General features: G+C 45.3%; 1 protein-coding gene across 5 annotated transcripts in view; it reads left to right on the forward strand.

Annotated features, from left to right (window-relative positions):
- LOC309703378 (phospholipid-transporting ATPase ABCA1) overlaps positions 1-26,149 on the forward strand; it is a 233,889-nt gene that overhangs the window by 153,101 nt on the left and 54,639 nt on the right. For all 5 annotated transcript variants that reach the window (XM_082528159.1, XM_082528160.1, XM_082528157.1 and 2 more), the window contains 4 exons: positions 5,062-5,156; positions 10,717-10,822; positions 15,092-15,166; positions 18,128-18,297. In XM_082528159.1, the coding sequence (XP_082384285.1) occupies positions 5,062-5,156; positions 10,717-10,822; positions 15,092-15,166; positions 18,128-18,297 (446 nt within the window). The remainder of the gene's footprint in view (positions 1-5,061; positions 5,157-10,716; positions 10,823-15,091; positions 15,167-18,127; positions 18,298-26,149) is intronic.

Below are 26,149 nucleotides of genomic sequence, written 5' to 3' on the forward strand. Positions count from 1 at the left end.
ACAGCTGTTGAAGGAATAAATCCAGTTAAGTGCTGATCAGCTCCAAACCCCACCAGGTCATCCTCAGCCAATGGCAAACGCAGCATACTGGCACATCCTTTCTCTGCGGGACCCTGCAGATTTGTCACTTTGACTCCAAGCGCACACAGATTCATTTTGGTGTAAAACGACCTGTCCATGGCCTCCTTCTCAGCAGAAAGCAAGAGATGCTCAAAAACAAAAGCAGAAAGGTCATTGACTCGTGAGGCGAGGCAAACGGAGGGTGAGGAACTCCCTTTGTTGCAGCTAAACAGAAGGAAAAGGGATTTTAGATGAAATTCTTTCACCGGGCTTGTATGCTTGCAGCTCAGTCTTTCATGTGGGGCTTTTGGTTGTGGTTAGTAGGTGCCTGTTTGTAAGCCAGGACCGTTAGCTATTAGCTAATGCTCCTGTTCAGCACAATTTAAACTGATGTGATCCTATTGGACATAATCATGCAGGACAATGAGCATGTTGAGCTGAAAAACGTCGCTCATGTATGTGATGTGACACGGGTACACATGAGTATACAACTGGCCACCTGCCACTAGCAACACATCAGGTTATAACGAGCTGAAGGAGCTCACAACAATGTAGAAGTTTGTGTGTATGATGATTCAGCAATAGATCGCTTCCCTTTGTGCTACCATGACGTTATGATTATTAATACATTTAAAGTAAACCAAAAGTTTCAAATATGCAGTGCTGTGCAAAAGCCAGACTTTTTTCCTTTTTGTGATTTTTTTTTTTTTTTTTTTTTTTAAAGTCCTTCAGCCTTTCTGAAAATCTTTCAGCGCTTTTCTTGGGACATTCTTTCCTTTTTCTCTCATGTTCAGCCCAGTTTTTGTATCTGACCAATGGTACACCAGAATCAATTTTAAATAGCATCTTTAGGCACTTTGTTCCGAGCAGCCGCTTGCAAAAAATAAAAAATAAAAAAATCATTTGTTCCCATTTCTTTAGTTGAATCTACAAAAAAATGTCAAAGAGAGCACAGTTTGACAGACATAAAATTGTATTTTTGCACCAACAAGATGATTCCCAAAGAGCTATTAAATGAAAAGTTGACATGTGTCCTTAAAAACTTGAGGAAATTGGATAAGTGAAGGACAAAAGAAGAACTATCAAGCCTGAAAAAAAATATAACTACAGCAGATGAAAATGATCTGAAAGTCATGTCCTTGAGAAATATGGGGGGAAATCTAGCAAAGACCTGACAGAGGATGTGAGAGATGCATCGTCCTCTTCAGTGGAGGGACAAAAGGGGCTGAGGTATGCCAGATTACACAGGAGCTTGATTGGAAATCATTGACAACAGTTTTTATGGAGTTCTGAATCCAAATGTGACATTCTTGAATCAAATCATTGATTGCGGCACCGTTAGCTAATGGTGTTAGCTGTGTTAGTTAGCGCTAACTGTGTTAGTTAGCGGTGTTAGCTATTAGCCATTAGCTATACGTTGAGTATCTACAGCCATCTGTAAAATGGCGTTTGGCGCTAACTGTGTTAGTTAGCGGTGTTAGCTATTAGTCAAAGGAGCTTGCAAAGAAAAGCGTCTGGACTTCTTTAAGATGCTTGAAGACGTTTCACCTCTCATCCGAGAAGCTTCTTCAGTTCTAAGGTCAAATGGTGGAAAGTCCCAGATTTAAACCTAGTGGGAGTGACCTCCCACAGAGGGACAAAAGGACCCCCTGATGATCCTCTAATCGCCTGAGCCAAGGTGTGAAACTGGGTGTGGGTCCCAATCAGCCAGAGTTTCGGGTATGTTCATTGTGAAACCTGGCCCCACCTTATCATACGAATTCCTGAGGTCAGCTGGCCCAGGATGTGAGTGGGCGTTAAGGCATCTGGGAAGGGATCTCAAAACTGGATTATAGATGGCAGAGAGTTGGTGTCGTAAACCACCGCCTCTGTTCAAAGATGGTCGCTCACAGTGGACATAGATGGCTTCTTTCACTCCTCTTTCAAACCATCTGTCCTCTCTGTCCAAAATGTGAACATTGGCATCCTCGAAAGAGTGTCCTTTATCCTTAAGATGCAGATGGACTGCTGAGTCTTGTCCTGTGGAGGTGGCTCTTCTTGACTGAGAACCTTCACAGACATGTTAGCTATTAGCCATTAGCTATACGGTGAGTGTCTACGGCCATCTTTAAAACATGGTGGAGGCTCTGTCATGGTTTGGGGCTCAAAGAAGTGGGAAGTGGGAAGAAGTTCTGATTGGCAACAGCTTCTTTTTTCAGCATTAAATGAGTAAAAGCATACCCGGATAGAAAAGCATACAGCTGAACACTCTCAGTCATGGATTAGCCTCCCCAGAGCCTGAACTTTAACATTATTGAATCATTATCTTCTTCCATTACACAAGTATCATCATGCATTGACACTTGCGGTAGTATTAAATGTTGCAGAACTGCTGTATTGTAATGCTATTGATTGTTATAGTGAGTATTGTAATATTGTGGCATGACTAACTCTGTATTCCCCATTCTCCACAGTATTCAGTGGCAAAACAGGTGACTGTACGATTTGACATATTTAAGCAAGGAAGATTCTTCCCCGAGATTGCTTTTCTTTGTGCGCACCAGATAAAACTCACCTTTGAGGAGCAGCACGATGTAACCGGTGGCAAGATTAATATGAACACAGCACGCTCTCTTATCTCTCCAGTGCTCGAGTATGCCAGCTCATTCAACAGATTTGATTACTCCTCAGTTTACATTTCCCTCACCCCTTCTTGCTTACCTAGCTATCAAGCTGGAGAACTGATGTCGTGCAGAATGCCAAACAGACTGAAGCTGTTTCCAGGTAATGAACAAGAGATGCAGAGCCAGGTATTACACAATCGCATAATGTCCCCATTTCAGTCTTTTTGATGGGGGATATGGACGATGGCCAAAATAATTAGACCCATGCCGACTGTATGCCCAGGTATAAACTCATTGTACACACAGTGGAGTGTAAAGCTCTTATTTTTTTTTCCTTGGTTTTGTTTGTTTCTCAGTTCCTGTGGCTTTTTCGAAAGGGAAGCATGTTTGTTCAGAGATAAACCAAGGTTGCTGTGCTGTTCCTCCCCCTTATCTCTGATTCATAAGCCAGATGGGTCCTCTTCTTCCTCTACATTCTCCTTCTGCTTGTTTTTTTTTTTTTTTTTTGCCTTGCAATTTGAGTTCTCCGCCTCCTTTTCTTTCTCCCATGTCCAATTTTGAATTTAGCCTTCCATCTTCCATAAAATTCTCCTCCTTTGCTTCCCTCTCCCATTTGATTTTTAACAGTTTCTCTAATCTCTCTTCAGAGCATCAAAAAAATCAAAAAACTATTGATTTGGTGCGTTTTAGAGCGATTCATGGACGCAGAGCCTTCTAAAGCAGCGGGCCCCAACCCCCGGGCCGGTCCGTGAGTCATTTGGTACCCGGCCGCGAGAGTGAGACTCGGGTGTGAAATGTATGGTTTTCAGGGTTTTTATCGGTTTTTAGCGTTATTTTGTTATCGTTTTTTACGTTAACTCGGTTTTCCTGGGTCTTTTCACGTGTGTTATGAATAAATCTTATTTTTTTTCGGTACCGGTACTGGTTTTATTTTGTTGTATTCATCCGCGACACCTTAAAGGCCGGTCCGTGAAAATATTGTCGGGCACAAACCGGTCCGTGGCGCAAAAAAGGTTGGGGACCGCTGCTCTAAAGTAATCTGACATATAATACAAGTGAGAAAGAATGAGTGTAATATGTATAGAGGTACATACTATGTTTGCCCAAAGCTCACACATCAAGCTGTTTGTACACAAGGGCAGATAACCAGTGTAGCTGGGGTGGGTGGCGTTGGTAAACTGCATTTCAGTCCAGGGGTCTCAATTGCACTTTATCAAGGATCACTCTACTAATTAGCAGTGTTAGCTCTTTAAATAAGCAGGGCTAAAGCAGCTTGGGGTCGTTTTGTGTGTGTGTGTGTGCATCACTCTGCACAAGGTGGAGTGTATTCATAGCAATGTGTCGCACCCTCGCTTAATTGGTTGTTTGAATGTACCCATTTATCCACAGAAGGGTATCTAATTAGGGTCCTTTGACATTAGAAACAGCTTTCCCCAGCTTTGGCAGGGGTGTAGATTTCAGCCAGGCTTCCCATAGCTAGGCTTAATTGACTATTATGATAAGAGTTGGGGGGAATGTGCTCCATGGTGGAGTGGATAGATACCACATGCAGAACGCTCTCTAGCTTTGTTGGGGTTTTTTAATGGATGAGTTTTTTCTGGGGCGGGTCAGCCGGAGTCTGCCTGTCTGTCTGTGGTCAGCCTTTCCACTCAGGATGCTCCACGGCACGCGGGCAAAGCAAAGTGCTTTTATATCCTTTCAGACAGTAAATAAAATAAAAGCCACTGCACCTGTTTTGCATGAGCCTGCATCAACAAACATTGCCTTTAGGATATCTCTGCATTATTAAAGCTACACAGTGTTTGGGAAAGGTCTTCTGCATCTTAAACTCAAAGCTGCTCGAAGCCATGTTTCTATATTAACGATGGATCGCCTGACTCAGTACAATGCACAGAGTGTCAGTGGTGCTGACAAACCCGCGGACGATTATTACCAAGTAGTTCCATGGGGCATTTTCAGCTCATCGCTTTGCTTTTATGGTCTGCAGCTTTAACGTGTCGTTCTGATGAATCTCATTTTTAGCAGCAGGAGGCCGTTGCCTTCAGTGAAAATAAAGGCCTCCGATCACCCCAGCTGTCCAGCAGAAACAGCAGCAAATCAGCAAGCAGCTTCTATTAGCAGGGTCGAAAGGAGAGTGGCTATTGCAGCTACATTCGTCAGCTGGCCAGAAACACGTCTCTTAATATATCTGTTTGCTAGCACCTCCCCGAACCAACCAGTATGTTATTGGTACGGGGAGGTACCAATAACATATTTATGAGGTGATAAATCTGAGTCGGTCTTGTTTTTGGTGCCACCAAGTGGTCCAGAAAACACTATTTTGACCCAAATAACAAACCAATAGTTTTTAAAAAATGCTTCAATTCAACTGTTTGTTTGTTTTTTGTTTTTTTCACAGAGGATACAGAACACGACAGACACCTTGCTGAATTTAACCGGACGGAATATGACGGACTTCCTGGTCAAGACTTTTGAGAAGTCTGGTAAAACAAGGTAACGTTTATAACTGTGTTTGCTGTTGTGAATGGCGGTGTGTCTATCTTTAGAAGATCAGCAACGGTAACATGAGCAAAAGGTCCTGCACGTCGTGCTGTCGTTCCCATCCTCGTCGTTATGCAGTTATCGTGTTCGAGCAAATCCTGCCTGGCCGCTCTGTGATGCACTTCCCTTAACCTGTCATCTCAGTGCGTGAAACCATAAAGAGCAAACTGTCAGTGAGAGGAATGATTAATTGTAAGCGTTAGGCTGGTGTGTTTGCTCAGCCCTGTTTCATCACGATTCCAGAGCGTGTTGGACATGTACACGTACTCGTGGCTGCGTGCAGCGGGGCTAGGGGAGGGTCTGTGGTGATGGACGTGGGTTACTGACCTGGTAGCCTGTCTGCCCCTGGGTGGGCGTGAGGGTCTGGGGGCGCTCCATCTCTGGGCCGGGGCCCTGGCTGGGCCTCGGGGCCTTGGGTCCTGGTTTGTGTGTTGCCGGGGTTGTGGGCGGGTGGGTGCATGGGAGCCCATCCCTGGCGCAGGGTGCCGCCGGCGTGTCGAGTCGCCTGTGGGGCTCTTCAACCGGTGGGGGAGATTGTTACACCTTGCAGGAGCTTTCTTCCCCTCAGGAACTCTCTGCAGGAGGGGGAGATACAGGAGAGGTGGAGGAAGATCTCAGCCTGGGCGTCTATTGTCTCATGTAGTCTGGAAGACGAGTGGATGGTGGGGTGGGTGCAGTTTTCTCTGTGGTGGGGTTGGGTGGACTGTCCCGGGCTCTGTGGGGCCGGGGGGCGCTGCTGCGCTGGGCCCCGGTCTGGATGGGCCTGGGCCCCCCTTTCCCTGGCGGGTCGCGGAGTGTGGGAGTGCCTACTGGGGTCAGCGGGGGAGCTGGCCCCAGGGAGGGGTCACCTGCCCCTCCCTTCCTTCCCTCCCCATCTCCAGCTGCCTCCCTCCTCCTGCTCCACCACAACCACCCACACATGCAGGGCCTTGGAGTAGGGGTATGTCACCAGGATGCAGAGGAGGCCACCCCCCCCTCTGTCCCCTTCTGGCTGCCTCTGCCTCAATTTTATCTCACAACTTAGACATTCACATTACTCACACCCTCATTACACATACATATAGGATCTTGGGGGTGGGCACGATACACGGAGTCCAAGTTACCATCAGGGTGTACGCCTCACCCCTGGCGTCGTTGCCCACCTCTCAATTTTAAATACACGTAGACATTGAGGGCTAGCAGGAGGGACTATGCGCTTACCTGCTGCTCTCTGGCAGGTAGCTCCATGCCCTCCTGGGTTTTAATTGCACCTTAGAACACATATGCATCAACACTACAATGAGCGGGTGGAGGGAGGTTTGGAGTCTTCTCTCACCCCCATTCTCTGCGGCCTACTGGAGCGGGGGGGCTAGGAGGAGTGGGCCATCCGACTGCGGTCTGGGGCCTCCCTGCTGCTGCGGAGTCGGGGCGGTCTGCCTCTCCCCACCGCAGGGAAAAGGGTAACACCACCTGGGTCTGGGTGCAGTTCCCCCCTCCAGGGGCAAGGGTACCTAGACCCGGTTTGTAGAGTACGCTTGGGGAGTGTGATCGTGTATACAGCGTCCCTTTATGTCTGTCTCCACGTCGGTTGAGTGTGAAGTACATATGAGAGCATGAGGGTGGGAATGGATGTTTGTATCTGTGTGTGCCTGTATGTCTGTGTCTATATGTCAGGTTGGGTATCAGACGCCACCTCTCTGGGGACATCTCGGGCCCTCCAAGGTTTGGAGGCCTATCTCCACCCACCACCACTTCTCCTGCCGGTGGCGGACTCCCTCAGGTATCGGTGCGTTGGTGGTTCTTTGTATCTGGGGGTGGGTGTCCGGGTACACACCGGCTCACTCCTTGGCGGCCGCTTATTGGGGCTCGCTCGGGCCACTTTGGAGGTGGGGTGCCCCCGGCCTCTCGGCCTGGGGCTCGGTCACTCAGGCACAGCTGGCTGCCGGCGGAGCTCACGGGCACGTCACTGCAACTCCCCCTGGCTTCTGCTCCGCGGCTGCTGAATGAGCTCTCATCTGGGACTCTCCTTAGCTCTTACTGGGACAGTGGCGCGGCTGCCCCTCTGTGGGTCTTCCTTGGTCTCTTGTGTTCTGGGTGCCTCTGGATGTCTGGAGTTTTGATCTCCTCCATACCTGCTTGATACCATAGAGGACAGGGCTGTGGCTCCCCACACTCTCTAGCAGATCATTACATGGAGAAACCTTTGGAATGCAAGCATGCTGATCCACACAGGTATGCACACAGGTGTACACATGGGTATTCACAGACGCGGACTAAAGCTTTCTTGGCTGCTGCCTCAAAGCACACTGTGCGCTGTCTATCTTGCGTGCTGCACAATATCGTTTATTATTTAGTAACTATTGATATCTATGACTAGCTAGTTTATTGTGATGGTGCTTTTTTTTTTTTTATTATTATGTTGCTCTTTGTTGTTTGCTGTCTCCCCTGTTTTTTTTGTTTTTCTTTCTCTCCATACAGGTGACCCAGGAGTTTTTTTTTTTTTGTTTGTTTGTTTTCTCTCTTCCCCCCCTTCTCACCGTCTCTTCTCCCCTTTGGTTTTCTTTCTTCCTCTCCCCCTCTTTCTTTTATTCTTTCCCCCTGTCCTATTAAAAAAAAAAAAAAAAAAAAGGATGACAAAGGATGAACTGAAGCTCCGCCATCACGTGATGTCACATGCTGCTGTTTCTGATGTCACTTCCAAAAAAAAAAAAGAAGAAAAAAAAAAAAAAAAAGGACATGTACACACACGTATTTCCTCTGTGCAGTGTGTGCTCGTGCTGTATATGTATAGCACAGGGGTCGGCAACCTGCGGCTCCGGAGCCGCATGCGGCTCTTTAGTCTTTATTTTGCGGCTCCAGGTGGTTTGGGAGAATAAATTAGAAGTAATTAGCTGAAGTGTCTTTTATTTGTGTTTAGTTCTTTTTTTTAACTTGTAGTTCTAAATTGGAAGATTATTGTGATTTTGAAATATAAAAATAAAATTATATCTTATTATTTTTTCATCGTGCGTGAAGATGAAAGTGTCTTCGTACCACGGCAGACCCGCTGCTTTTCAGCATCTCTTTATCGACCACTTTTCACACACGGTTGCTGTACGCAGACAGCCGGCTGTAGCTTTTCTGCTCACAGCCCGACAACACAACAGCATAGACGGCACAGACGTTAAGGCGGCGAGGCGTGATTGCGGGTGCCGCTCAGGTGCGTCCGCCTCCCCTGCAGCGGCGCTGCAGACCACGCCCCGCCACACACATTAACCAGGTAAAATACATATTTAGGCAGAATTTTGCAAATGTATATTTTTCATTTTTCAGCAGCATAGTGCTTTTTTTCCAATTACTTTTTAAAAGTCAGGTCAAGGCTCCAAAAGCCCAAAGGCGATATAAGGGTGGCGGCTCACAACAGTTTTTGTTTGCTGGATCATTTTAGTTCAGCTGGGTGTCTTTCCTTTTGTTATATTTCTTTAAGAGTTCAAAATGTGTTAATTACATAAATAAAATGTAATTTTCTCTGTAGCACTTCATGGATTTCATAAGCAACACACCTTAGTTGCTCTGTGGATTCTTTTAAAAAGCAGTTAAAAACGTTTCTGTTCAAACAAGCTTTTTGTTGATCTACATATTTTATATTCTTTACATTATTTACATTTGATCTGTTAAACTGTGTATAATTTCTATTGATTGTATCGTTTATTTTAATATTTGTGTACAGCGCTTTGTGATGTCTGTCTGTGAAAAGCGCTTAATAAATAAACTTTACTTACTTACTTTAGTTGTTCACACAAAGCATAAAGGTAAAAAAACAATATATACAGTGTTATCTTCATTTTAGATTTTAAAAAGTATTTGCGGCTCCCAGTGTTTTCTTTTGCGTGGAAACCGGGTCCAAGTGGCTCTTTGGGTGTTAAAGGTTGCTGACCCCTGGTCTAGCATATGCGGCGCGAGCGCAAGAATGCACATCCACGTGTGTGTGTGCCCAGGGGTGTAAACGTGAGGGGTGTATTGAAATTGTCAACTTGCTGTGAGCCTGGAAAAAGCGATAAACTGAAGCATCATTTTCATCTGCAATTTTGGAAAGCTGATAAAAAAGCTCTTCCTTCAGGGCAGAGAAAAAATTGATGGACAGAGTCCAGATGGAGCTTCTAAGGCAGGGGTGTGAAACACAAGGCCTGGGGGCCAGAATCTAGCCGGCAAAGATTCCAATCCGGCCCACTGGACAGCTTTGGGAAATGTGATGTAGGGCATGAATTTGGAACTTTTTATAGACTTTTTACTGTGTTTTCATAGGGTTTTCCTGCTGGTAAAGAGCTCCCTTAGGGCCATTCATATACACCAAACTAATTGAGTAAGCAATTATAATAAATAAATTATAGTTACAATTTACGATTTACTGTTGAAATCTGCTTTTTTCCCAAATGGTCCCACAGTTGAAAAGCTTAGATTTCTTAGAATTTAAGTCCAAAGAGTCACACTGACAAATGTCTTTCCTTTGCTACAGCAGCATTTCTTTATCACGTTGACAAACTCTTAAAATTGCACTTCTTTATTGTTTCTACTTCTTTAGATATTTAGATAAATGCGAGTTAAACTTCTTTACACTGACAGGGCGTTTACACTCATCCAGCCAACGATGTAAAATGAGTTTGACATCCCTGATCTAAGCGGTCGATTTGCCTTTAATTTGTTGGAGATAGTGGCTCATTTCCAGATTCCACATTGGAATTGATACCAATATTTATCATATAAACTTCGGTGAACTTGAAAAAAATAGTTGTGAACGCAGCTTGGAGTGCTTTAATATGGCCTGTAACATGCTAATGAGCAAGCAGCATTGGCGTGACTCTGAGGGGGAGCCACAGCCGCAGGTCCCATCATCACAATGTTATATCACAAGCTGACCTCGAAAAGGTTTCACTTAAAAGTAATTTCACGTAGTCATTTTCCGGGGCGCCTCTGTAGCCTTAATAGTAAGGATGCAAACCGAGCAACCGAATCGTCCCCGATTTCACTGTCGGCTGAGTGGACCCTCCAGCCTTACTCCCCCACCCTCACTTCCTGTCTATCACCACCGCTGCGCTCAGATGAAGGCGTCTATACCAAACTAATACAAATGTTATAAGCAGCGATGCGATTGTCTGTTTTATTGGATCGTATTAAGCCCGTATGTCTAATGAATGTTTCTTAGGCAATAACTTGTGACACGAGCAGAGTAATAATAGTGTTTCACATTTCTCCTATGCCCCTGATATAATGAGGACCTAAAAAAAAAGCGAGACAGAAATAGTGTTGTGAAAGCTCAGGGTGAAAAAACCGCATGTAGTAATTACAGTGTGTGTGTGATCATGCTGTTGGGGGGGGGGATGTGCTGAGGCTTCCCTATATGTGTGTGAGTTAATTCATGTGTGATTACCATGATAACTGCACATGAGGTCTTAGCTGATTTGTTGATTTATTTGCACAGGCATGAAAGTAGATGCCTTTAAAGAGAGAGAGAGTGTGTGTGCGTGCATTTCTGATTACTTTCCTGACACTGCAGGTACGGAGGGATCTCCGTCGGAGCAATCAACTCTCAAGTTCGTGTGACGGAGGCAGCAATCACGGATACATTCAGAGATCTAAAAGGCCTATTCAGTTCAGCTCAGGTATGTGATAAATATTGGCATTCACAAAGTCAAACTTGTTGATACCACTGGATTATTTGAATTTCTTTTATGGTGTAGAAAAGTAGTACAATGTAGTGCAAGGCCAGAAGTTGTACTGTTGGAAAATATCCCATGGGCATCTACAAAGACACACAAAACCTTGAAATTCGGTTTTTTTTTTTTCCATCTTTCTGTTCCTGCACCACATACTGTACATAAAAATGATGGCAGCAAGAAAAGACCAGCCTCAGATCAGCAGTGTGATGATACCTGAAATGTCTTTGAAAAAGAGGAAATTTGTTGCACTATTTGTTTATCCTTTGTAAGAGCATTACAGGCATGGCTCAAGGTCACGTGAGTCTGGTCTGCAACTTTGCTCTAGAGTCAGTTATCCACCCAAATATTACAGGCATTGCCATGAAATCTTCCAGGCAGACCCCCCCCATGCTGACTCCTGTTAACATTCTGTATTTTGAAACCAAGTGTCTGCAGCATCGGACGCTTTACCACAGACATTGTACCTAGAAGCCTTTGAAAATCCTCATATAATAATATAACATAACATTATAATATAATATAAGCACATTCTAACTGTACTATCACACTTTATTTAGTAGTACATTAATGAGGCGCAACAAGCTGTGGCCTACTTTGTATCAATTTAGACAAACTTGTAAAAAGCACCATAAAAACACTAGTCTACTACACCTCACACAGAAATTGACTTTATTCAAGCTCCACAGCAGTGTCAACACAGACATAGCACCACACATCCCAAACAGCAAAGTGATTTTAATTCCCAATAAAGCTTGCAATATATGACTAAATGAAATACCCAGTAACTAACAAGTGCAAACGTGGATACATTTGTTATTATTGTGCATTAAAACTGTGTGACCTGTTGCATGCTGACTTGAGTTCACAGTGCAGTTTTCTTGTTATAAGCAATAACTGACCCTCTTATAAAGTACAGCTGTGTTAAAAAAAGACCCTTTAAATATGTTTCCTTCAAGCGCACCATTTAAATTTCTAATAAAGTATATAATCATATAATTGGATCTCACATTGTTCTAGGTAGTGCACTACTACTGATTAGGCCTTAATTTAAATGTAAGGTAGCTAATTAGGATATGAGCGTGTTTATTTACCGTCTAATAAAGAACATTTTCATCCTAGTTGTGTTTCGCTTGATTCAAAACAAGTTTTATTACATTCAACATAAACCGATTGCCGCTGAAGTCACGACAGATTCTTCTAAATTTCTACTTTTTAATCTACTGTCATAATCAGGATATTTAACATGTCCCGCAGGTTGATTTATAACTAAAACGCTTCAAAGCTACTCCCAACACTGCTTCCAGGTTCTCCTTGAACCTTTATCAGTGTAAAAAGTGCCACAGCCGTCTTTGTATAAACATTGCTTCGGTGCTCATTCATCTATAGAAATGACAAATAAATAAACCGCAAGCCATCATCAGCGTCGTGTTACGACCCAGCGCTAAATGTTTGTAGCAGTTTTGTGAGTGAAGAGGCTGCTCTCCCTCCTGTCAAGGCTGCGGCTCGCCGCTTTTATTTTGACTGCGCCGCTCCTAATTGGAGCGTTGAGTTCTTTATTCAGACAGCTTTGTATCTTGGATACCGGTGATGTCACTCGCGGTGGACTTTTGGACTCCGCTGATTTCTCGAACAATTGAGCGAATTCAAAAGGAAGGAGGAGGTTTAATTCCTTCAGATCCATTTTGTTGAGTGTCCATGGCAACAAGCTGCTATTGTCTGAGCGCCGCTGTGAATAAATCGAAAAATCTTGTGCACAAGATCGCACAATCCGGCAAATCCGCTCCCCATACCGCATTACTTAACCTTCTTATTAATGAAGTTCATTCAGTTTCAGGGTTTTCTTTTCTGTATTCTTTAACTTCTTCCATTCAGTCTGCTCAGTGCCTGCATCAGGATTCAAACTCTTAGGAATGTGTAGTGTTTTCTTAAAATTCATGCCCACTCACTTGTCACCTCCCCGTGCCTCTCCCTCTGTCTCGCTCCCTCAGAGTCTGTCGTTAACATTTTAAATTTTGGACGTTCAAACTACACCGTCGCTTTGCCCCCGGGGGTCTCCGGTCTCATCCCTCACCGAGGCTCTCTCCTCTTCTCTCCCCAGAACCTCGACGCTAATGTGACTTTAATTTGTGCAGCAGCGATGATGTAACTCTAATGGCCGGGCATTAGCCGTCCCAGCTCTGCATTCCTTGTTATTAAAGTGCTACACTGTCCTTGGGAAATGTCTGCTTCTCTTCTGCTGCCCCTGCTGCTGCTCTGCAGGCGTTGCGACGTGAGACTCTTAACTGGAAGTAACGTGTTTTTGCACTCGCAGCCACCTGCGCCAACTGGGAAGTGGGCTTTGAAATTTCTGTTTCATTGCATTTTCTATGTCTAGCAGGTAGAAAATGGAGCTCTGAGAAGCAGGAGGCGGTGGTAATGGAAAGAACAAGAGAGGCTGTGCGGTGGGAAGTGTATAATTAAGAACCCCCACCCTCCCCCCGCCTCAGAGGAGCCACTGTTTCATGTAGATAGCGTTAATGATACGCAGCTCCCCGAAATGCTTGCGTAACCCATTTTTATTATTTAAATTATTCACAGGAACAAGCCCCTTAATTTAATAAACTGTAAACTTCTCCCCGGCAGATTCCTGGAACACACACATATTAACACACTTGCCACACAGGCCGTTTGACCGCTGAACTACGCGGGCCGATTTTGGAAAAAGTCGCCGCACACTCGAGTGGCTTTATTGCCGCGTCGTGAGCCACTGCACCGATGGGGTCCTCTGGCCAAACCAGCCTTGTCATTGTCCTTGAGCGGGGGAGAGTTTGTCAAGGATTAGACGCGGCCAGCCGCTGGCAGGCACACTTCTCATCCCGTCCTCAGCGACGGCTAATCCTCAGGACGGCTTCCTATTTGGAGCCACTTGGCACAACTCAAACCCGAGTGAAGGGAAAACAGGAAACACGGGCAGAGGTCGCCCGTGCTGCTGCTTTAGGACGAAAGCAGAAGACTTGTTCTCCGCCTCGAGTACGAATAAGTAATGAGCTGGAACAGAGGGGGATGTTATTTAGCGCTCTCCTCTTATTTCAGGGTGCATTGCTGAAATGATGTGTAAACACTGTGTTTAGGCGCAGATGTTTCCAGATGTTTCTAAAGCCAGCCACAAGGTGCTAAACAATTGGATGAGTTTTGAACAGAGAGGAAAAAAAAAGAAAGAGGCACAGTATGATCTCCTCGGCCCGTTGTCCTCGGGTAACCGTCTGAGCCGAGCGGCTGGAGAGATCTCTTTTCTCTCTTCCCCCCCCCCTTCCCACTCCCACTCTCTCTGTTTCGCTGCAGACAGCCACTCACACCTGAGCACCTTCCTGCATTCTCGGGATGTCTTTCTTGATTTTTCTCCTCTTATTTTTCCCCGCCGCCCCGCCCCTCGCTCTCCAGTTGTCACCTGCACTTTGCCTCCGTAAACCTCTCCTCCTCACTCCGTGCCACGTTCGCTGCCCCTCCTCTTCCACAGCCCCTCTGTTGAAGGCAGAAGTCCAACAGGAGGTCCATTTGCATTTATATCACACATGTAATGTGCTCAGTAGTCTTATGGCCGGGGCCGAACAGCATGGTATCAACACGACACTTTGGGAATGGCACGCCTGTCATCTCGAGCCCTCATCCCAAGGCTCATTTCACATGAAACATGAGTGCAGCAGAGGAGATTTTAATGCAACCTGTCCGGGCTACCATCGCTCTCCCTCCCTCCCATTTTCATCACCTCACCACAAAGCCCGGCTGACACTCTGAAAATCATCCCTGTGCTTGTGTTTTATTTGCGACTAAACCCTCTCCCACCCCCTTAAAGCCGATTGGTTCATTTGGTATGTAGGCTGCTTGCGTGAACTGTGAATCTTTGTGTCATGCCCACCCCCTGCCATCTTTTACAATTATTTTACATAATTTAATAAAGCAGTAATGTCGAAAAGAGGGGGGGAAAAAAAGTAACAAGAATAACAAGGGGACACCCCCAACCTTAACCCCACCCCCTCCACCGCCACCCCTCAAGTCGGAGGAAAATAAATGGTTCAGCACACCCCCAAAAGGCTCCCTGGAAATCCTGATTCTCATGTCTCTCTCTCCCTTCTCCCTCATGTTTTTGCATTTCAAAGAGCAGCGGTGGTCTTCCGAGTGTGTCCAATTAAGTCTCCCAACTCATTTCTTATTTCTTGTTTTCCTCTTCATTAGGATAACGTGACTGATCAGCTCTACCAAAGCGCTGAGACGCTGCTCAAGAACCTGGGAACCAGGGACAACGTCAAGGTATTGTTGTGAATGTACATTACACCGAACACGGGATGAACGTTTAGCGACCGCAGAGGTGAAATCAGCCTCGTGCGGTGCAAAAACAGGCTACAGAGGCAGCGAATACCCAAACACAAGGCCACCAACTCATCTATCTCACTCAAGCCAAATGCTTGATATAGAATTGTGATGCTTTAACTGCATAATGAGCCTCATTGTGGGTTAAGACCTGTATAACTGAATTTAAATCAAAAGCAGACAGTGCTATAAATAATTTAGCAGCTACATCCTGGTGATTTAGTCTCTAACTAAACTAAAGAAAAAAATGTGATCACTTGTTGCTATTCTGAAGCCTTTCTGTTCTGCTGTGCTAAACATAAAAAAACCCACAAAAAAACCTGCTAACCCAAACTTGAGCTTTCCAAGCGGCGATAAATGAATTTGTGTTTCCATTTTCCATCTGGTAATGAATTAAAAAGGAGTCTTGAAGTAAGTAATGCTGAAATACTGCCGAAGCTGTCCTATAAAAGTGTCTCACACTTATATTTCTCATTCTGAGGGAAGAAAATTTGCTTCTCCCCCAGAAGCACTTTGATGCTTAAAGTAGTTTCAGAAGTGGAAATGTGGCTTGCCATCATATCTTACATATTTTTTGCTCTATCACCCTCATGTATTTAGCAGACAGGCTTAGCTTACGATCTGTTATCTTGCATACATCAAATGGTATTTTAGCTGTAGACCTTTCAGAAACTGCTGGATGGGAGGAAAAAAACAAAAAACAAAAAAAACAAAACAGAAAATAATATCTATTTTTGTCGATCTCCTCTTGTGAGATACAAGAAGAAGAAAGGAGAACACAGCAGCAAGCAGACAGAAAGAAACGTACGTGTGTGTGTGTGTGTGTGTGTGTGTGTGTGTGTGTGTGTGCGCGCGCACACTTTCAGATTTCTCCACGTCCTCCTCTGTGATGCGGTGCTATGTTGGGCTGACACTCAAACACCATCCACTCTTAATTAGCGCTGCACTATCAGCAGGGAGCTCTCCCTCTCACTCCAACTCTCTTTCATCCATTCTTTTTCTTCTACAAGCAGCCTCAAACTCAGGGAATCACTTACAGTAGAAACAGAAGGCACGCTCAGAAATACAGGACAGGAAATAGCGTTGGGAATGTGCATCAGTAGCAATAATGTACCGTACATCTCACTGTGCACGCGTGCTGCACAAAGATCTGAAGGACCAACACTGTCTCATCAATGTGCTTATTAGACTACTGAGTTCAGATGCCAGAGTCGTACACAAGGTGCCCTGTGATGCACTGACAGGCCGGTGAGAGGTAACCACTTTATTCTAGAGACTTACAGTACTGTGCAAAAGTCTTGAGCCACCCCCTTATAGTTCTCTTAAAACAATAGTCCTCCCAACTTTTTGAAGGTTTTTTCTTTTTAGACATTGGCTGCTTTTTCACTCACTGTAAGTCCAGTCTTATCTGACCATTATTGGTTTAAGCCACTTAACACTGACCTATGAATCATTCAAGCATCAAAAATGCACCTAACTGAAGGAAGGAATCAGTGTTGTGACTTTATATACTGTTTTACTAGAAGCCTGTAAAACAAACAAACATATTCTTTCAATTTCTTTAGTCCAATATATGAAAGAAATTGCAAAAAAACAAACAACTTTTACAAGATCTGCGCTGAAAGTCAGTGATACAGAGATAAAACAGTGAGTGTCTACAGCCATCTGTAAAACACGGTGGAGGCTCTGTCATGATTTGGGATGCATTTTAATCAGTGATGTTGGGGATCTAGTCAAAATCGATGGAAATATGAAAGTACCATCAGATTTGATCCGCAATGCAACACCATCTGGAAATGACCATCTGTCGTTGATTGGAAATGGCTTGACAATAGCATGATCCCACACACACACAGTGCTAATGCCGTAAAAGCAGACCTGCCAACATCCAAAGAAGAGCTTTGGATGTGCTTCAAGAAGCCCGGCGATCTATTCCTGAAGATTACTTCAAGAAATGACAAGAAAGCTGCCTCAGAGAGTTCAGACTGTGTCAAAGAATAAAGGCAGTCATGCCAGATATTGACTTTCAATGTGTGTTTTCACATTTCAATAAATTTCCTGCTAAATGTTCCAATTTTCTATGAAAATATAAAGAAATGATGGGTGGCTAAAAACACTTGCACAGCACTATACTCGCTGCATTAGGAGGCTGTAGCAGAGCTCATGATAGTCAGCCCAGAGATTATGACTCACATCCCTTTGGGACCTTTTTGTTTTGCTCTTTTTATTGACTGAAAGAATAAAAAGCCGTTTTTTGTCTTTTTACTCACGCTTCTAGAGTTTCACACAAGGAACTCTGCACGTTACCGTGCACTAATGCCACAACCTGCTGCGCCAGGCTCCACATCTGAAGTGCACCTCGTGCATAAAGCGAGCCACATCAGCAGCTTGGATAAGAAGCATTAATTGACGCCCCGCTAATGAGATCCGGATAGTAGTAAATCCGTAAATGACACAGACAACTCTTTACAGTGGTGATATTTGCCCTTTCTTCTGTTACGCTAAAGTGTTCACACTGTGTTTGCTTTCTGGTACTTTTGTTGGTGTCACGTTGATGCTAAAACACACCCAGCAGACAGATTCTGCCCTGATCTTTTATTCACTACCTCACTGGGTAGTTAATTTCTCCCTTTTCCAAAGAAAGCCACCTCAGAATTAAGAGGGCACATCCTTCATCACTGACCTGTTCCACAGTTTTAAAAAAAGTAAAGATTAGAATTGAATCTTCACTTCTCCACGTCATCTCTCGGTTATCTCTCCCTTCATAACCTGCCTGTTTTATTTTATTTTTCCTATTATTTGTCCACGAGTCTTACCTGATGTAGTTGCTAGGAGACATGGGAAGCAAATGCAAACCCCTCTACATGCTGTTCTCTGTACCAATTGTCTGTTCTACTGCAGGTGTGGTTCTACAACCAGCTGCGGCACGCCGTGGCGTCCTTCTTTAGCGTGGCCAACAACGGCATCCTGAGAGGAAATCTGCCAGCGGGACAGGACCCACGCCAGTACGGCATCTCCGTCACCAATCACCCCCTCAACCTCAGCAAAGAGCAGCTCGCCAGTGCGGCCATGTGAGTCATCGGGCAAAAAAACAGGGGTTAAAGCTTTCTTCTTAACCTCTATTAAGTTTTTGTTTGGGTCCATATTAGGAACAGGGCTTCTCAAATACTGAATAGTACATCATTTGGTTAGTATAACTGTCCAGAAAGGTAGTGTAGTGTTAGTACCTCACAAGAAGAGTAAAAATGTTCTGCATTTGAACTTGCTGAACTTTGTAGAGTTTGCATGTTCAAGTCCAAAAAAATAAAATCAACAACTCACGCACATGGAGTAAAACTGTGACTCCACATTACCTTTAGATGTGGATGTGAGCCTGAGCCTTGGTTTGACTTCAAGCACAAGCTACTAACGGTATACTGGGAGAAAAGCCCCTAGCCTGCAGTTTTCTCCCAGCCTTTTGACGCGCGCAGCTACGACGATGCATTTTCTCGTGTTTGAAAGAGCCGCTTTTTAATTTTCTGACACTGCATTATGAGATGCAGAAGAAAGAGACTGATGGTGACCGGGGAACCGCGACAGATAAGGCAAAGAGAGAGAGGGAGAGAGGAATGAAGTGAGGGGGAAGAAAAACAGCATAGACTGAGGGAAAGCAGATGAGTGGGAGACAATAAAGTAGACAGCAGAGAACAGACAGACAGATAAATGAGGGATCGCTTCGAGTGTGCGTAGATTTGGAGGCCCATGGGAGTTCCTCACGAGGGTGTACCATTCCCTCCCCGCATGCTTTATCTTAGGGCGGATTTCTATGAGAGCTGGAGATTAATGACGTGCTAAATCATAATATATTGGTTCATACCATTCGGATATAATTGCTTTCTGTGTACGGCTCTGTGTTGTGTTCACAGCTAGTGTCTTTGAGCTGGATTGTATCCCGTAACGTCATCAATTTCCCGTTTGCGGTCCTCAGTGTGAGCGGCACATCTACTGTAAAGTAGTTAGATTACGTCCCTCTGCAGCACATCATCATACAGTGCCACGACCACAGCTCAGTAACTGCATTTCCATTCCACTTTCCCCCCGCTGCTCCAGCTCTCTCCCTCGGTCAGGTGTTTATGTGGTGATCAGGTGCTGACGACAGGCCTGAGTTAGAGAGGGGAAGACAGCGCCGGGGTTAGGGATAATTACGATATCCTGTAGGTTCAGGATGAGCCTCTTCTGCTCTCTCTAGCAGCCCGTGCAGAGCGTGAAGACTGCAATTTATGAACTGAGATTTTCAGATTGCCTCGGACACTCCTTCACCGCTGAATAAGAGCGGACATTGTAGGAGGGGAAAGGGCCATGGCTTCTAGAGCACCTGACTCAGCACAATTTGAAGCTCCACTTATTGAAATGTATATTTTATGACTATGGATCAGATGGCAGCGTGCGATACGAAAGTTTTTTTTATATTTACAAACTGTAAACAGATCTTATAAAGTGGCAGCATGTAGCATCGGTAAGCTAGCAGACAGAGAGTTGTGCACATTAAAATCGAACTGAAGCGAGTAAATATTGTACTTATGTTCATTTGGTAGCCAAAAGCACACCTCTTTTTTAACTCAGAGCGGTTTTTAAGGGGGGTTTAGACTTTACAGTTACAGTACTGTGCAAAACTCTTGAGCCACCCCTCTTACACATGCAATACAGCACATTTCTCCCTGTTTCCCTTCCTTACGCACAACTTCTTCACAGCTTTCCTTCCAATAAGCCCATTTCTGTTGAACAGTAGATGAATCAGCTGATGTCTCTTAGGTCCTGTGTCTGGTCTTTGCTGTATATTTTTTTCACTGTTTCTTAAGGACATTGCTTTTAGATACTGCACATCTGCTGTAAGTAGTTTTTAGATTTTCCACTTCCTCTTTTTGTCCTCCACTTGTCCTATTTCCACACTTTTTAGGAATAGCCTAGTTGGTGCAAAAATACAATTTTGGGCCGGTCAAGTGTGTTATCTTTGTAATTTTTCATAATCTCAGCTACAGAAATGTGAACAAATGTTGAACAACAAATGTTTTCTGCCCTGAAAATGGTCAAGTACAAGGACTGAATATGAGTGAAAAAGAAGCCAATGGCAATGTCCAAAGAAAAACTCGGAGAAAGACCAGTTAATTGCAGCGAGCCAAAAAAGCCACAGTCACCAAAGGCCAAAAAAAGTATCCCGCCCATCCTGTCAAAATATTCTGAAATGCACCAACCTCGGCCTTAAATGAATCCCTGTCACTGACACTTCCACAATGTTATGGTGAGACCGCAGCTAAACCTGCAATTTCGATAATAATTCATCCCCATTGACTTGCTCCCTTGCTAGCTTTTGGACACCAGTATTTCACTGCACCGTCTAATTTGAAGTGACACTCCCCTCTAGTGTACTTCACAGCCTATTTCAATGCAAGCGATGTCATGAGCCACAAAATTGTGAAGGGCTGCGCAGGTGGAAAGAAAGTCGACGCTTACACCCACAGAAATTACCACTTCATTCCCACAAGGTCTCCGTGCTTTATCTCGCATCGGCACAGAAATGGAGCCTCCCGAAATGTCAGCGTTGGCACCGTTTCATTATTGAGAGATATGCATTGCTTCTTAATTGCTGGGGAACATCAATTTGGCAACTGACAAAAATGTCTCATCTTGCCGCGCTTTTGAATTTGATGTGTAATTTATTTGCAATCAACGAATTATGACACTTTCTGTTCTTGCTGCTGTGCAAAAGTATACTATTGATAACGTGCACATCACACAGCTTACCCTATGATTGTCTCTGGAGCTCTCTACCTGCATGTTGCTTTATAATAGAAATAATGACCGGAGTGTTGTACAGCCAATTTGTTATCTTGTGTTTTTAGCATCTTTTCAGCATAACAATCCCCTGCAGCCACTCTAAATAAAATAATAATAATAATGAAAACTTAAGGAAGGCAACACAAACTATAAAGCTTTACTCCCACTGCACATCTTCCCTGCACTTGCATTAGTAGTTAATTAGCAGATTGCTTGTCCTCTTTTCACAGCAATTAACCACCTTCAAGCATTCAGCCTGCGATCATTCACAGCTTTGTCCCCTACATTACCTCCCCACCCAAACAGAGCACGCAGCCCTTGAAAACTGCTAGAAATGTGGGCTGGCACGCACTGCTGTTAATGATTTCATATTTACGTGTTCTAATTGCGCCTGGTTGGCGATGATAAATATGGACATGTAGCCACGCAGGGTAACTTATTTCATATGCTAATTAAGCAGCGGGAAGACTCGTGAAAGATTATCAGGAGGCAAGGGGTGAGGATTTGGGAGGGTTGTGGGGGCAGTTGGGGTGGTCAGAGTCACAGATCGCAGTTTTATCCAATGCTAAATGAGCAGACGCAGTAAAGGACACTTCCAAAGGTAGCGTGGCATAAATAAAGACGCACGGCAGGGGAAATTTGAGAGATTTGTGTGTGACACGGATATTGTTGCGGATGAATAAGTCTTCTAAGATTTTAGGATGTGCTGTTGGACAAGCTGGAAAGAGACAAAAAGGAGCCCTAAACGTGTCGTAGTTTCAGAAGGCCGGTGACATTTAAAAGCTTCTTTTTTTAAAATTCTATCAGGTACAAACAGCAATCAGTCAGTGCTGTAAAAGCTAGGCTAATGTAGACATCAATACTAACAAGAACATTGAAACGTTAGTTATCTGACTTATTTTTGCAGGTGTAGCGGAATTAGTTTAAATGCATCGTTGCCTAGTGTTAAATTTGATTATGTCTTAATTACAGGAAATGAGCCAAAAGTTGTTTTGACATTGTTTCAAGTGTCATCAGGCTCATTTCCTGATAACAGACCTGCTGATTTTTAACAGAAACTCTTAAAACTGGTTTTATACACACAAAAGACTGAATTTCTCCCACAGGACAGTCCGGACTCTTCCACGGCTGTTCTTTATTGTCACTGATGTCACAGCAGTGATGGCCTTGTGAATGATATTAGAGGTAGTAAATAGTGCGTTCTCATGAAAATAGAAAACCAAGTGCGCCCATATTCCCCAAGAAGTACATTAAAATACAGTGAATACCTCATAAGGATGGAAAACCGAAGGTTCATGGACTGCAGTTCTGTATTTCATAAAGTCTGTTATTATATGTGTTATATCTCTCATACTGCAGTTCATGTGGATGATTTTATCCAAAGCACCTTACAGGCCCCGGGGACTTACTCCGTAGCTTTGAAAACCTAGTAGGTGCCACAGACTGATAAAAGATGGACGTAGCAAAAACGTGATGTGAATCAGAAAGTACCCAACACCTCAGTTACACTGAAGTAAAAATAGGATGGGAACCTTCTTGTGATTAGGGAAAATTTGTGGTTGCCCAGTGAATGCACTGACTTTTGTTGCCATCGGAGGTAGATTGCAAGTAGTTGGGATGTCCAGAGGTTGTGCCAGCAACACTGATTACACAGGTCACCTGGTGGGAGGCAACTTGTCTCCAAACTGTCACAGTCTGTCTCAGTTTAGCAAATAAGTGGAAGTTGCTTTGAAGATGGCAACTGACTGCGAGTGGTCACAGACATTTCAAAAGCAGGGATCGTGACATTCTGCTGCACGGCAACATCTGTTTTTCCCCAGTGTGACTGCAGCATTACACCTACATTCTTTCTAATGGCCAGCAGGGGGCGATTTCACTCAATGCAAAATAATTTTGGGTTCTATAGAAATCTGTTGGAAAACGACCCTTTGGACTGTGACCTCAGTATACAGGGAGTGCAGAATTATTAGGCAAATGAGTATTTTGTCCACATCATCCTCTTCATGCATGTTGTCTTACTCCAAGCTGTATAGGCTCGAAAGCCTACTACCAATTAAGCATATTAGGTGATGTGCATCTCTGTAATGAGAAGGGGTGTGGTCTAATGACATCAACACCCTATATCAGGTGTGCATAATTATTAGGCAACGTCCTTTCCTTTGGCAAAATGGGTCAAAAGAAGAACTTGACGGGCTCAGAAAAGTCAAAAATAGTGAGATATCTTGCAGAGGGATGCAGCAGTCTCAAAATTGCAAAGCTTCTGAAGCGTGATCATCGAACAATCAAGCGTTTCATTCAAAATAGTCAACAGGGTCGCAAGAAGCGTGTGGAAAAACCAAGGCGCAAAATAACTGCCCATGAACTGAGAAAAGTCAAGCGTGCAGCTGCCAAGATGCCACTTGCCACCAGTTTGGCCATATTTCAGAGCTGCAACATCACTGGAGTGCCCAAAAGCACAAGGTGTGCAATACTCAGAGACATGGCCAAGGTAAGAAAGGCTGAAAGACGACCACCACTGAACAAGACACACAAGCTGAAACGTCAAGACTGGGCCAAGAAATATCTCAAGACTGCTTTTTCTAAGGTTTTATGGACTGATGAAATGAGAGTGAGTCTTGATGGGCCAGATGGACGGGCCCGTGGCTGGATTGGTAAAGGGCAGAGAGCTCCAGTCCGACTCAGACGCCAGCAAGGTGGAGGTGGAGTACTGGTTTGGGCTGGTATCATCAAAGATGAGCTTGTGGGGCCTTTTCGGGTTGAGGATGGAGTCGAGCTCAACTCCCAGTCCTACTGCCAGTTTCTGGAAGACACCTTCTTCAAGCAGTGGTACAGGAAGAAGTCTGCATCCTTCAAGAAAAACATGATTTTCATGCAGGACAATGCTCCATCACACGCGTCCAAGTACTCCACAACGTGGCTGGCAAGAAAGGGTATAAAAGAAGAAAAACTAATGACATGGCCACCTTGTTCACCTGATCTGAACCCCATTGAGAACCTGTGGTCCATCATCAAATGTGAGATTTTTTTTTTTTTTTTTCTCTCTAAATGACATCAGAAACAGCAGTATGCGACATTACGTGATGGCAGAGCTTCAGTTCATCCTTTGTCATTTTTTTTTTTTTTTTTTTTTTTTTAAATAAATAGGACAGGGGGAATGAATGAGAGAGAGAGGGGGAGAGAAAGAAAGAAAACCAAAGGGGAGAAGAGATGGTGAGAAGGGGGGGGAAGAGAGAGAGAAAAAAAAAAAAAGAACTCCTGGGTCACCTGTATGGAGAAAAAAAAAAACAAACAGAGGAGACAGCAAACAACAAAGAGCAACATAATAATAGAGAAAACAAAGCACCATCACAATAAACTAGCTAGTCATAGATATCGATATTTACTAAATAATAAACGATATTGTGCAGCACGCAAGATAGACAGCGCACAGTGTGCTTTGAGGCAGCAGCCAAGAAAGCTGTAGTCCGCGTCTGTGAATACCCATGTGTGCATACCTGTGTGGATCAGCATGCTTGCATTCCAAAGGTTTCTCCATGTAATGATCTGCTAGGGAGTGTGGGGGGGCCACAGCCCCGTCCTCCAGGGTGTGAAGCGGGTATGGAGGAGATCAAAACTCCAGACATCCAGAGGCCCCCAGAACACAAGAGATCAAGGAAGACCAACAGAGGGGCAGCCGCGCCACTGTCCCAGAAAGAGCTGAGGAGAGTCCCAGATGAGGGCTCACTCAGCAGCCGCGGAGCAGAAGTCAGGGGGAGTTGCAGTGACGCGCCCGTGAGCTCCGCCGGCCCCCAGCTGTGCCTGAGTGACCGAGCCCCAGGCCGAGAGGCCGGGGGCACCCCACCTCCAAAGGGGCCCGAGCGAGCCCCAGGCCCCAGGCCCCGACAAGCGGCCGCCAAGGAGTGAGCCGGTGTGTACCCGGACGCCCACCCCCAGACACAAAGAACCACCAACACACCGACACCTGAGGGAGTCCGCCACCGGCGGGGGAAGTGGTGGTGGGTGGAGATAGGCCTCCAAACCTTGGAGGGCCTGAGGTGTCCCCAGAGAGGTGGCGTCTGATACCCAACCTGACATATAGACACAGACATACAGGCACACACAGACACAAACATCCATTCCCACCCTCATGCTCTCATATGCACTCACTCCACACTCAACCAACGTGGAGACAGACATAAAGAGACGCTGTACACACGATCACACTCCCCAAGCGTACTCTACAAACCGGGTCTAGGTACCCTTGCCCCTGGAGGGGGGAATTGCACCCAGACCCAGGTGGTGTTACCCTTTTCCCTGCGGTGGGGAGAGGCAGACCGCCCCGACTCCGCAGCAGCAGGGAGGCCCCACACCCCAGACCGCAGTCGGATGGCCCACTCCTCCTACTAGCCCTCCCGCTCCAGCAGGCCGCAGAGAATGGGGGTGAGAGAAGACTCCAAACCTCCCTCCACCCGCTCATTGTAGTGTTGATGCATATGTGTTCTAAGGTGCAATTAAAACCCAGGAGGGCATGGAGCTACCTGCCAAGGAGCAGCAGGTAAGCGCATAGTCCCTCCTGCTAGCCCTCAATGACTAAGTGTATTTAAAATTGAGAGGTGAGCAACGACGTCAGGGGTGAGGTGTACACCCTGATGGTAATTTGGACTCCGTGATTGTGCCCACCCCCAAGATCCTATATGTATGTGTAATGAGAGTGTGAATAATGTGAATGTCTAAGTTGTGGGATAAAATTGAGGCAGAGGCAGCCAGAAGGGGACAGGGGGGGGGTAGCCTCCTCTGCACCCTGGTGACATACCCCCACTCCAAGGCCCTGCATGCGTGGATGGTTGTGGAGGAGCGGGAAGAGGGAGGCAGCTGGAGATGGGGAGGGAAGGAAGGGAGGGGCAGGTAACCCCTCCCTGGGGCCAGCTCCCCCGCTGACCCCAGTAGGCACTCCCACCCTCCGCGACCCGCCAGGGAAGGGGGGCCCAGGCCCATCAGACCGGGGCCCAGTGCAGTAGCGCCCTCCGGCTCCACAGAGCCCTGGACAGTCCACCCAACCCCACCACAGAGAAAACTGCACCCACCCCACCATCCACTCTTCTTCCAGACTACATAAGACAGTAAACGCCC

The sequence above is a fragment of the Aulonocara stuartgranti genome, assembly GCF_965226115.1.
Source record: "Aulonocara stuartgranti genome assembly, chromosome: 3".
Taxonomy (NCBI): domain Eukaryota; kingdom Metazoa; phylum Chordata; class Actinopteri; order Cichliformes; family Cichlidae; genus Aulonocara; species Aulonocara stuartgranti.